The following is a 12,837-nucleotide window of genomic DNA, read 5'->3' on the forward strand; positions in this document are numbered from 1 at the left end:
GGTTGCTCTGACCATCAATGTCTCCTCATGAATAAGAAACTAATACTATCGTCAGCTCCATACGATCGTATTCATCAATCTGGTCTAGGCCTACACGCCTTTGTGGAGTGTGCAGATCTGACAGTAACACAACCAGCATCGGTTCACTGCCGGTCGTGATGCTATTTGATGAGCGAATGGAATGGACATAGATGGAATGAGCAATTCCGAGCCATGCACATCTGCTATACCATATTATGTCATAAATGTTGTAGGCTCGGAATGTATGTCGGCCCAGCTGATGGTGCTCGTTTTTACAAAAATAGTTGAAACGTAATAACCTTTCTTCGACTAATATTGCCAACCGAACAGATTCTCGCATTTATCTGATGATACTACGTGAGTCGGTATGTTATAATGTTTTCATAATTTGTTCGGTTGCCTCGCACCACCCAGCTATTTTCTCCGCATTTCGTCGCCTGGCGCCAGTATCAGTGGGCGCTCACTTAAGTAATTTGACCACGGTACGACTCTGTGCGGCTCGTGCGCTAGGATCTGACACGAACTTCACTTGCATCGATGGTGTACAGCGCCCGTAGTGTGCATTCAATATGAGACGGTTGTACATGCATTCCTGTCACAGGCTTATAGGATCTCATATATACATGTATGCATGTATATGCATCAATGGCCGAAACAACCCTTAGCCAGCAACGAAGCTACGGACACTAAGTGAGGCTGAGTGACTATATGCCGTAGTTTCTGGCCTTCGGCACTACATAGAGCAGATAGAAACCGCAGAGTACCACAAGGACCAATGTAAGGTACAAGCAATACAGCAACAGTATCTCGTTCGAGATGCACGTGAACGAAGAATATGTTAATGGCAGTTTTCTCTGCGTGAAGAACTCGAAGCTGCCTGTAGCTGAGGTTATTTCAAAGGCTGACTGACTAGTAGCTAGTTACACAGCAAATCAAAACCGCCTCTATGCACACATAAAGCAATCGTAGCCTTATGCCTACAGACCTGTAGTTAGACCTGCTCGGATAGCAAGGGCACCTGAGCTTTGTCTGCTGCAAGCGCTCTTTTGCTTGCCTCATTTATTCTTCTAAATTATTTTCCGGCTTTTATTCTGCCTGTCTCTATCTGTTGTTGCTTCCTGCTCCAACATGAAACATTGACACTCAGCCTTCGTCGCCACTCTCGAAGACCTGGGCAGATCAGTCCCGTGATAGACACCCACTCTCAGTGCTATAGTCTCACATTCCAGTTTTGCGTATTGCCTCTTTGAGACAGGTGCCGCAAGCCTCACGACAACGACGAGGACGACGATGACGACAGCGACGACGACGACGACGTCGACGGCGACGGCGATGACGATGAGGATCACGGTGACGATGAAGATGACGACGAAACGTCCAGTTTGTTGCCGTATGCGTAGGCCCGAAAAGGTTTTTTACAATGTCAATCGTCGCCAGCGTCACAATTACGGCTGACGCGGTACGCGCTGCCGCTCAACACCGTGTATTTGCTATACACAACAACAATCCGCTTGGTACATAACGGTCTGTGGAGGAACACTTCGATTTGAAAACTGTCCAGCTATCATACTCGTACAACCTGTGATAAAGCAAAAAATAACATGACATGAATCTATGGAGCCAGCAGCCGACTAAAAGTGGTTCGGTTTTTTAGAGGTTTGAATGGTAGCCATTGAGGTTTTCATTTTGTCCACTCACAGATACTTAGCACAAGCACCACTAAGTACGAAGTAAATCGCTTTACAAAGGACGGCGCAAGCCAGCACATGTAATATTCTAATTCAAAGTACAACTTAAGTAAAAGCGGGTTTTTCTTATATTTTTGCATCTAAGATTAGGAGTGAAAACGAGTGGGGAAAACTCAAACCTGTCCGGAGCCTACGCTCACAGTTAACGTTATTCTTGGCTTTTCACATAGTGAACTCGTCTAGGACCTCACCCTTAAGCCGGGCAACCAAACAAACACAACAAAGTACTAGCGCCCGGCACTTGCTCTATATACACAAAAACCCTACATTTTTTCGTTCGATTCTTTACCCTTTAGAGCGTTAGTCGGTTGCTGTCGATGATCGATCATTAGACACACACAAATACCTGCTCACGTTTCCACATGTTCTTACACATCATAGAATAATCAAGGACACAGTTGACAAAATCCCACTTGCACCCAACGTTCTAGTGTGGCCGGTCAGGAGACCGAAGAGAAAACGAGCCTGAAATTACCGGAAAACAGGCACTTCTCACTGACACACAGGCACAACTACTTCGCAGCCATGTACTGACAGTCTTTTTCTGTTTGGCTAGTACTCGTGCCTCGTATAATTGAAGTTGTAGTTACCACCAGACTATCGCTTTGCTTATGCGCTTGCTACACGCACGCACACACGTCTGAACGCGTATTTATATATATATATATACATACACATATATGTATAATATATATGTGCGTATATATATACTCACACAAGTGACAAAAATGGCACCGGGATGACGAAAAAAACTGATCACACAGAAGCAGCGATGCCGATAATGGGTACGATAGCGATAACGATTATAACTTGACAACCAACAGTAGTAGTATATCACCTTTTCTTTACTTGGTCGCACTTCAATAAGTCTTCGTCGCTGTTTCTCCTACCGCTTCTTCTCGAAAGGATAACGGCACTTGGCTATAGCACGGCACTTCTGATTATGTCTTGTGTGTCACTCGTCGTCAAATATCATATCTATATAATGAATGACAATTATTGTTACTAATATGATTATTATTATGTAACTGTTTTCGTTTTACATAACAACAACTGATGGCAGCTTCGCTGAATAAGCCACTTCTTTTTCTTATAGCACACGCACACACATTCACAGCGGCTTGAATCGCTTGTTGTTGTCGCTATCGTTGCAGTCGCAGAAGTAGTGACCACCGACGCTTCATCGATGGCGAGCAGCACCAGCGGCAGCGGCTGCCACAAAACTCATCATCACAGAAAAAGATACCGGCCTGCAGCACGAGCAATGGGACACAACATCAAACCCACAGCAGCAGCAGCAGCAGCAGCAGCAGCAGCAGCAACAGCAGCAGCAGCAGACGGACATTAAGCTACGATTGTTACGTACGACTGCTGCCACTACAAGCAAAACTTAACTGCTGCCGTTAGCTTTCGCTCGTCGTCCGTTTGTCTATTGCCTACTTCAGCCAGTGACTCGTGCTTGCTTGCTTGCCTGTCTGCCTGCCTGCCTGCCTGCCGTCGTGCCGAAGAGCCGGAGAGAACAAAGCGTAAGATCTGCTCGGATCTTCTTTTTCGTTTATCGGCTTACTTGCTGTAGCGGCCGCGGTGGCGGCGATGTTCGACTGGCTGGAGGGAGCTCCTTCCGTCTTTTCACTACGGTGGCGGCCGCAACGGCAGCTCTTTGCTCGCTCGCTCGCTCGCTCGCTCACAGTCGACACAGCCCAGACGATACGACGGTGTCGATCGTACCGCTGCTGCTGCTGCTGCTGCCGCTGCTACCAGTGATGATGATGACGATGACGATGATGATGATGCCGATGATGGTGACGGTGATGATTCTTGAAGAACATGGCGAACGACGCTGATCTTGCTGGAGATGTTTAAAGTGCGGGTGATACGGGCGGTCCGCGCGCAGTGGGTGATGGCGAAAAGGGGTGCTCAGATCAGTGGGCCGGGTGGCGGAGGACAGAGGAAGGTAGAAATGAGATTTGAAACGACGAGCGCGCGCTGGATACAGACGATGGGAAAGTTGTCAAATTCGGAGTGTGAAACGAGTGCAGTTAATTTACGGGAGTGTCGAGTGAAAAAGAGGGATTAATAAGTATATTGCCACAGGGGGGCGAACAAGAATAGAAAAAACCGAGCTGCGAAATAGGAACTGGCGTAAATGTCACACCTTAGACTGTTTTGTTGACACGACACCTGTTAGTCGTGGGTAAACGCATTATGGGGATTAAGTGGTAATTGATCGTACGTATGGCCAAGTGATTTTGACTTGAGGAATTATTTCATAAAATTTTATCCAGTTGTCGGCGATCGTTGTTATTTTAACAAAATTTGTAACGAAATATTCAGTACTCTATTTTGGTATAATGGCAGCATTACCGAGTTCCCTCGGATAAAAAAAAATAAACATTAGATAAATTTAGCTGTGAACTAGTTTATGCATCTGCAGGCGTCGGCAACGCAATGGATTTTAAATGCTAGAAAACACTTTAGAGCCTCTAAGACGGACGTCTGCGAAAGAGCAAAACACGATTTCTATACTCTCTCAGAGGGAAGTTGATTCTAAGCATTATTCAGCACATAATATCAATCTGGATTACTGTTTTAATTGACTGTATTCTTGTTTAATAGTCTCTGGTTGTGTTCGAACAAGCCAGCGTGTTTTTGTTTACCAATAAAAGTTTGAGCCTTGATTGTTTCGAGTGCAGTGTATCTCTGACCTCAACGATTGTGTGGCCTGGACTTGCCAATTGATTGTCTCCAGCTGTTTCTAGAACGTGTATAGGACGGGGTAATTCCAGATGGCCGTGAGTTACTATAGCTAGCACCGAAGTTTCAATGCTAGCAGATGGAAGTACGTCGATTTGCGCAGAGGCATCAATTGAGCGTTATCGCTTTCAATATTAGTAAACAACCTTGCGAGACGAAATACGTTTCGGCTATGTTGTTTACTCCTGGTGTGTCTAGTTCGTGCGGTATATGTGTGGGGTTTCCGAAAAGTAACACGCGTAGCGAAAGACTGTAGTAAGTGCTATCAATCGACTCATCATGCCGTCTATTCAATGGGGGCGGGCGGGGCGGCGAGGGGGTTGATCGGCAAGATTACTTTTGCAGCTGTTACGAGCGAATATAGGCGGGGTTTTTCCAGGCTTTCTAGACAGATAGCTATGGACTAGCAGTAGCTTCGACAAAATAATGCGGTTACATCAATGGGAGATAGAGATGCAGGCGGGTGAAAGCTTCTTACCGTACTTGCAAGGTAAGTCCAACAGTATCGGCGTGGGCAAACATATTCATGCAGGGTCGTCGTATTAGCGTAAACATAAACACCGTAAAATAACGATTGTGTTTGCGCCCAAGTTTCCTGTCGTAAACGTTTAGAGGTGACATGGAAGCATGAGTTTTTGTCGAAGCTGCAAGTTAACGTGTCCTCTTGGCTGTTCGTCATCTTTCTAGCCTTCGCGCTAATATAGGGAGCATTGTGAAGTTAACTCATATTGTATTTTAAATATTTTAATCTGACATTACTTAGCAAGTTGCATAGTTATGGACAGACATTGTTATAAATTTATCGGTCCGATATTATCGCGGTCAACACTTTATTGATAGGCAAAGGATTTTTCAAAAAATAGAAAGCTTCTTAATAAGTCCTATTTCGTATCTATTCTACCACTCTATTTGTACGCTTATTTTTCCTTGGAGAGTGGGAACTTTTCTAGGCAACACCAAATACCCTACGACGCTCATTTGTGTACTGCGCGCAAATATTATGTCCCTGCTTTTGTGAGTCAGCTAAATACTTCGCTGCTATCGAAGTGTCGTGTGTGCGTGTAGATTAACTACATTATCATATGGTTTTTGCTTGTATTGTTTTCATTTTGTTTTGATAACTTGCGTTACTCAAACAGAGACGTAGGTGAGACACACGTCTATGACTACTTGAGTCATGTCGAAGCGAGGCAGCACGCGGTCCTGGAATCATTGCATACCCTGCACACGTCAATATGAAGTCCAAGAAATAGTGCGTATGTTCCCATACGACTTGTACATGAAAACAAACCTCCTGCAGATGATACACTGACCTGTCACCCTTTGACAATCATCTGCTTTATGTTTAACACTTTATGTTCCAGTACGAAAGTGGCCATTGTTTTTCTGCTGAGTTAACCATAAACAAATTTTCCATATCCAACTCTTAGCTGTCTTCTTTACAAAGAAAGCTATTGCTATACTTATCTCTATCCTGTTTAGTCGACGATCGAAGTGGGTTCATGCTTAGATTTTGAATCCTCTTTACCCCCACCTGTCTGCGTAAATCTGCTGCCAATGCATTATCACGGGGGCAAATTTGTTGCCGTTGTCATATGAAAACAATTGAGAATATCTAGGTTTTGTATACCTATCGGTGCAGAGTTAGAGACGCCTTTGATATGACGATATTGATATCGTACAATGTCAACTATAATTCCGGTTGCAAGAAGGTGCTACCTACATCGTCATAAGGTAAATGTGCACTTACTTAGTCAAAAGTTAGAATCAACATGCTAGAAAGTATGTATTAAAGATATTTTATTCAATAGCCTAGATTCTTCGGAGGCCAACATTGGCTGAAATCATGAGATATTAGACTAGTTTTACGGTAATGCTCTTTATTGGGCCAACACAGAGGGGCCAACACAGAGGGCCAACACAGTTTAACGATGAAGATTATAATCCGATGTTATTAGTGGGAACAGTGTGAATTTTTCTTTTTCAACAATTCGTTTATTTGAGAGTGGACTGTGGTGAAACTCATCTTTGGGCCACGCCTAATGGCAGGCTTTTGGTGGGGTTTCACAGTTTTTCCCAATTCTAGCCCTGTAAAGTAAAAATCTCTAAATTTAAACTGGATGAGTTCATAAAGATGTGCTTAATTCTCTGCGCTTACAATTGTCTATGTGGCTAATAAAATATAGACAATGTCAAGACAAAATAAACGCTCTTATTGTACTTGAGACTATACTTAGGATTATCGAGTAATATATACATATATAGCCTAAAAGTTTATCGTAAAGTAAAGTATATTGCATTCTTTTAGACGTGTAGATAATTTCTAGTGTACCATTTAAATGATCGTAGTATCTAAGAAACTATGAGAGTGAGAGCTAGAAACTTTTTTTTTTTATTAAACGTGAGGTTTAGTTACTAAAGGTTCTTCATAGACAGAAACTTCATAGACATTCCGAGTCTTAATAGGTCTGGTTGAGTATCACTATTGAAAATAATTTTGCTCTAATAAGGTGGATATTGCACTGTTTGTTCTATTTGTCAGATTCTATTCATAAGATTGAGGAACGTGGTTCCAAAATAAATTCTCATTGCACAATGATAGCTTACTTTACAAAATCCTGATATTCTCCTGATTGATACATATTGGCCAACCCAAGAGAAAACAATTAGGAGTTTGTTAATATTGAAGAAGAAGTTCACACATTTGATACGTCACTAAATTTGAGATAAATTGTTCTTTAGATCAATTAATTTAACTGACAAAAATAGTTTTACTTTTAACTTGTATCTATGAGATCAATTGGTGCGTGCTCAGTTCAACGAGGAATAATGAAAGTACACAAGTGCTTCTTACTTTTAAATTTATTATAGGGAATATAACACTTGTAACTTACTTATGCCTTTTAAAGATGATATAATTTTGAAAAAAAATTAAATGATATTTTAAGGAAGATAGAATTTCTTAGAAGCTGCTACTGGATAGGTTTTGCCTCCAAAGGCCACCAGCAGGATTAATAAGTGGTAAAGTATAACAATATAGAAGTCATCATTATCAAGGTTCGCAGTGCCAAAGACGGTCAAAGTTCGCGTGGATCCTTAATATTTGTGGGAAAAAAAGAAGGAAGCATTTGACATTAGGAAGCAACAAGGTTTTCTTCTGATAAAAGTCATGAACATACTCTTTGTTGAAGTGAAAACCCATTTTTAATTAAACGTTCTTCTATGTTCTTAGGGTATACTTAATAACTACATTGTATATATATTTGAAGAAACTACATGTTCATTTGTAAATATCCACATTTATATCCAGTAAAATCACACCTATATCACACAATATATATATATATATAATAACGTTATTATAAGAATATCTTCATAGAGCCAAAGATAGCAGATAATGTTCCACAGCTGTTCTTCATACCGAAGCTAAACATTTACATGCCCTGAGCATGTTTACGAGAATATTTGTTTATCAATAAAATCGGCTGCAATTGTGTCTACTACGGGTTAAATGCCCTTGCTACTACAGTTCGTGAGTAAACCTGCCGTTTACCCCGTTATTGTAATAGGTATAGATATTTGACAAATAAAATCGCTTGGAAACGTGCTATTATAAATCCATACCGAGCTACTAAATCTATAACTTGTAACTTGTCGTTAAAGTCAACAGCATAGGTCGCCTACATTGAATAATCCATTTTCATTTTTCAACGCTCTTCGCGCAGCTTCTGGAAGGAACACCGATGCCCTGCTGCCGACTATTGGCTACCTATTATTTTAAATAGCTACATGCTGGTATTTAATAAACGAAGGGCGTTTCTGCTCTGTAATGGGGATGAGAGTCGCCTAGAACTTTCTCTACGAGCTACAAGCTTGTAAAAAGAAAGTTGCTACAAGCATAACTACAACCGGATTCGGGGACAGCGACTCGAAGTTATCGCGCCTCGATACTAAATGTCAATGGACTGAAGTATACTACAGACTTCTTTATACACAGAAATCGACCGACTTCGTAGATTTCTGACTTGCCCTGGTCGGGACGTCATCTATGAGTATGAACTAAATGCAACAGAGAGCGCAATGCAGTCTGATTGTTACCAGAACGGTGGAGCAAATAGCGTCAGACAGATTGACTGCGTATATATATATGAGTGGAGTATTTCGAGGCAATAGAACATTGTTAGGATTTACATTTGGGTTTAAAGAAATGGTCTTCTACTGTTTCTGAGTATCTTAACATATTGAAGTTCGACTATCCGATGTTCGTGATTGTTATTTATTCTTGAGTAATTACCTATCGTTTCTGTCATTGTTATCTTGTGTCAAACGGTGTACTGTCATATAATTTTGAAGTCTTGAAGCCAAAACAGACAGGTAATCTTCGCATAGTTAAATTAACGGACATGCTTAAAGCTTAGCTGCGGCGTTTTTCGTTTGCTTCATATAGTGCCCATATGTTTTGGAATACTTTCGCTAGACGCAACGCAGTACAATGGAACCACCGTGTGGTAACTAAGATGGTGTTAATTCTTATTCAAAAAAAAAAAACAATGGAATGTTTTCCTATTTGTTGTTTGTTTATTACCAGATACAAACCTGGTCGATCATTGTAGCATACCGCGATTGTTCTTCTCTTAATGGTATAGAATACAGATGTACTAGTCAACTTAGCAAGTTCCTAGATCCTAAGTCCGAGCCGTTTTAAGTTTAAGCCTGGTCTATTATATATTGACACAACATATGTGCCCATAAAGCAAGACTAATATGATATACTATAACGTTGAACCCTTAACTTATATGCTATTAAAGTTTCATATGTTACTTTTATATGCTGCATTGAAGTGAGGCATTTTTTGAAAGATTCGGGAGTCGTATATAGATGTATAGTAACATGATATATATATATATATATATATATATACACTGTAGCGTGGACTTTTGCAAACTAGAACGCTAATGCAGCAAAATCCAATCTTTACCTTTGATCGAAAGAGATAAGCGAGACTCTATAGAAATTGGCCGATGACACTGATCGGCCACAGTAAACCAATTCGAAGACATTCTACACACTGGAACCCACCATGTGGCATATCGATTGCATAAAACAGAATATTAGAAAATAATAGTTTAATTTAATTGCATCTATAATGTAGGTATGTGCCTATGGGAGGGCCTTAAGCACTAATTTGGTCGAATTCGGTACAGTCAGGACATTTCCACGATTTGAAGTGTAGGCATATTCTTGAAAAATAGATTTTCTCTAAATCTTTGAATTTCGAACAGGTCCTGCAGAATTTAAAAGTCTCGAGTTTTACGTACGACACCGTCAATAGGGATTATTTCACAGAGTGCAAGATATAACCTCTGCTTTCGAACAATGAAGTGTCAACTTTTTGGCTGACCCTGACTCGCCGTGCGTGAAACAATTTCCTGTGCCAAGACCCACGTCAGCTGTCGTTGTTCCCTTGTCCGTCAGCCAGCTGATTGTTGTCTTTTACTGCTATTCAAAATTACTCGCGGAGCGACACATGGGAAACAAAATTTCAGTACTTATGCATTGTAAATCAGACAACCCAGCCACTCTCGGAAGCATAGTCAAAGTTTTTCGAAGACTACGATTTCGCCTAAAATGAAGCCTAATAAACCTCCTATACAAAAAGTTCCCTCGCCGGAAGCCAGCAGGTCTTCGCCATCACTGTCATCTACGGCTTCGCCGTTAGTAGTTGCCAGTTCATCGCCATCGCAGCCGGTGGTGACCTCTTCTCAGCAGTCAAACCTGCCAGTTGCCTTGTGGTTGAGAAAACATCAAGCAGCATTACAACGGGAAGGTGCGGGAGTTCCATCGCACGCAGGAGCGCCAGCGTCGGACGCGAAGGACCACGCTGCCACAGCTACGACGCACAGAAATCCAATATCGGGAGAAAGGGATCCAAATGCTGGTGGCTTTGCACAATCTTCCCAATCCCCCGAACAATCGAAAGGCGCCAACAGACCTCTTCCCAATAACGCTAGAGGTCGAAAGCCTGTATCTCCTAATGCCGGCCGACTTAACGCCTGGGACAAATCTACAATGGAGGGACCTAAGTTTGATTGTGTCCCTCCGTCACTTACGCCGCGGAAAGAAGGTAGCATTTCTAAAAGTCGAAGTTCGTTAAATAGGGGAAATTTACCACCACGACACCAGGAAAGCTTCGTTAAGACGAAGGCCACGCGTCGATCTTCGAACAAACGAAGAATGTGTAGTTGGCTGATATGTGGAGTAATCGGTCTCTTATTATTTATGATTTGCATTACCCTATCGGTTGCATTATCGTTAAAAACACATGATAGTCGAACTGGAAGTACCACGTCTACGACAGTAAGCCAACCGAAAATCATTGATCTGATATCGAAAAGCATGCAAGATCTCGATTGAGATTGCAACAACGATTTGTGCATAATGTTATTACTGCTGTAAAGCTGAGTGTTAATATCAATCCGTACTGACTACACAACGTTTTAAAGCGTCGGCGCCGCATAAACTGGTAATTAGTTTTGTGGAAAGTGTATGTGATGTCCCATGTATTCGAAGTGCTGGAAATAGGCTGACTTCATTATGTATATCCGATATTTGATGTACAATGGCGCTATCCTTTATATATTCGGTTTTACTAGCTAACTGTGGAACGCTCTGCTACGCGATCGCGCTAGATCTCTCAGTTGTGAGCCGTCCTTTTGTTGAATAATAATATTGTTTGCATGCTTGAGGGAACGTGTTAGTTCTTTTGATCCCTCTCAGGTGATAGAGAACTGACTCTACCGCAGAGCATCAGCTTAGAAACGCTCGCAGGCTTCACCAGAAACCGGTTAGCTAGTGATTTTTGGCCGCAAAACGGAAGCACTGCCTATATAATTCATATCGATTAGGTGCTTTTAAAAGCTGGCAAAAAAAAACTATACAGGCTCACGGCAACAGCTTACAGCCAGATGCTTGGTAAAATTTTCGATACATTGGTAAAATTTTCGATACAGGCGACCGAAATTTGCTTAGGACTATTAATGTCCTATAATAGCTTAGTGGATAACGTAGTTGCCTGCTGATGTTAAGGACGCGTTGTAGTGTAAGCTCTAACTCTAGCATAAAGAGACTTCGTTTCGCGCTGGTAGCTAGGCGTGCGATCGAATGCATAACGGCGATACCGGACGTAAATGTCGAAACATACGAGTTTTCCGGGTATCATGCGGGTATATTAATTCAAGGTTCTTACGTTTGACCTTCATTTATAAAAAAATAAGCTCCTTTAAGTTTTCATGTGCTTTAAACTGTGTCTGTTAGGCGAACCCCGTGAGTTCTGACCGTCATCAAATAAACATCAAGGACAACATCGATGTTCCGCACTGTCATTCCGCAGTTCGGCACGATCACAACGGGGAACAATTGAAGAAGCATTTTTTACGTCTTAAGCGATTTACTTCAGCGTACGAACGTCTTCGCCTGCTGCGTGTGGTCGATTACAGTTTACGTTACTATGCATCTTTCGTTAAAGCGTCGATTTTCGTTGGATATATTTTCTCTCGTAACCATCGCGCTTGTTGTATAATAACGACTTGCGTACGGAGAGCGGGCAATCAGTGTCGTGGCAGGTTACTGGATGAGCAGTGGTCTTTTCCGACGCCGGCGGACTCGCGATAGCGTGCGTCTGAAAGATATACGCGATTGGCAAATAAAGTTGCTTATCGTAAGGGGGATCGTACGTCGCAACGAACGTTCGTGCGCTAGACTTTGTTGATAAGGCTGGATTTAGACGACTTCCCTGTTGTTGCTTTAATCTATTTTTTCTATTTTTTTTTTTGCTTAAAGAAATGTAACGCGTCTCGATGAGTCAACTGTTTGACATTTGACTTATGCTAAATGGCAACAGATGCTAATGCGATGGACAGAGATGCTGGTCTGATGATGATCAAATAGTAGTATGTGACGTAATAGGAGCACATATCATTTAGAGGAGAGGCTATATAATGTAATATGAGAATGATCCAGAGTTGTCGTCGCATTGATCGGCGTACGATCGCGTGATAACACAACGGGAAGAATAGAAGAAGATTAGAGCTTACTACCTAATTCAATTAAGACTTTGACAACGAGTTTGCTGTGCTTCCATATAGCATTACAAACTTATACAATTCTAATATTACTAAATGTTTTTACATACATTTGTTGACGGCTACCGTTCATGGGTAGATTATCATGAATGGTGAACGCGGGGTTGGCAATTGGCGTGTATACGAGGCGATCGATCGAGTTTATATGTAAATTTCATGTTACACTAATTTC

The 12,837-nt window shown here is 41.7% G+C and overlaps 3 protein-coding genes across 9 annotated transcripts in view; 2 read left to right on the top strand and 1 right to left on the bottom strand.

Moving 5' to 3' along the window:
- Positions 1 to 4,810, bottom strand: part of Ptpmeg (protein tyrosine phosphatase Meg) — a 60,752-nt gene extending 55,942 nt beyond the window's left edge. Inside the window, exons 1-2 of one of the 7 annotated variants that reach the window (XM_086971853.1) lie at positions 2,608 to 4,810; positions 1,007 to 1,600 (exon numbers count right to left, since the gene is read on the bottom strand). The gene's annotated coding sequence lies outside the window, so the exon portion shown is untranslated. The other 6 variants (XM_086971870.1, XM_086971855.1, XM_086971860.1 and 3 more) reach the window with 6 other exon arrangements.
- An 83-nt stretch (positions 4,811 to 4,893) lies between these two features.
- The window catches only part of rnh1 (ribonuclease H1), a 37,109-nt gene continuing 29,165 nt past the window's right edge, over positions 4,894 to 12,837 (top strand). The window contains exon 1 of the mRNA XM_086971908.1: positions 4,894 to 5,013. The gene's annotated coding sequence lies outside the window, so the exon portion shown is untranslated. The remainder of the gene's footprint in view (positions 5,014 to 12,837) is intronic.
- LOC147753869 (uncharacterized) lies at positions 9,602 to 12,312 on the top strand. The gene is made up of 2 exons (XM_086971914.1): positions 9,602 to 10,648; positions 11,839 to 12,312. Exons 1-2 carry the CDS (start codon positions 10,153 to 10,155, stop codon positions 11,856 to 11,858), a joined length of 516 nt encoding a protein of 171 aa, XP_086828040.1. The 5' UTR covers positions 9,602 to 10,152; the 3' UTR covers positions 11,859 to 12,312.

Source organism: Varroa jacobsoni, unplaced genomic scaffold (genome assembly GCF_002532875.2).
Source record: "Varroa jacobsoni isolate VJ856 unplaced genomic scaffold, vjacob_1.0 scaffold_140, whole genome shotgun sequence".
NCBI classification, from domain to species: Eukaryota; Metazoa; Arthropoda; class Arachnida; order Mesostigmata; family Varroidae; genus Varroa; species Varroa jacobsoni.

Coding starts and splice junctions, on each gene's coding strand:
- LOC147753869 (XM_086971914.1), top strand. CDS start 10,153: ATGAAGCCTAATAAACCTCCTATACAAAAAGTTCCCTCGCCGGAAGCC. Junction 10,649..11,838: donor ACTTACGCCGCGGAAAGAAG/GTAGCATTTCTA, acceptor TGTGTCTGTTAG/GCGAACCCCGTGAGTTCTGA.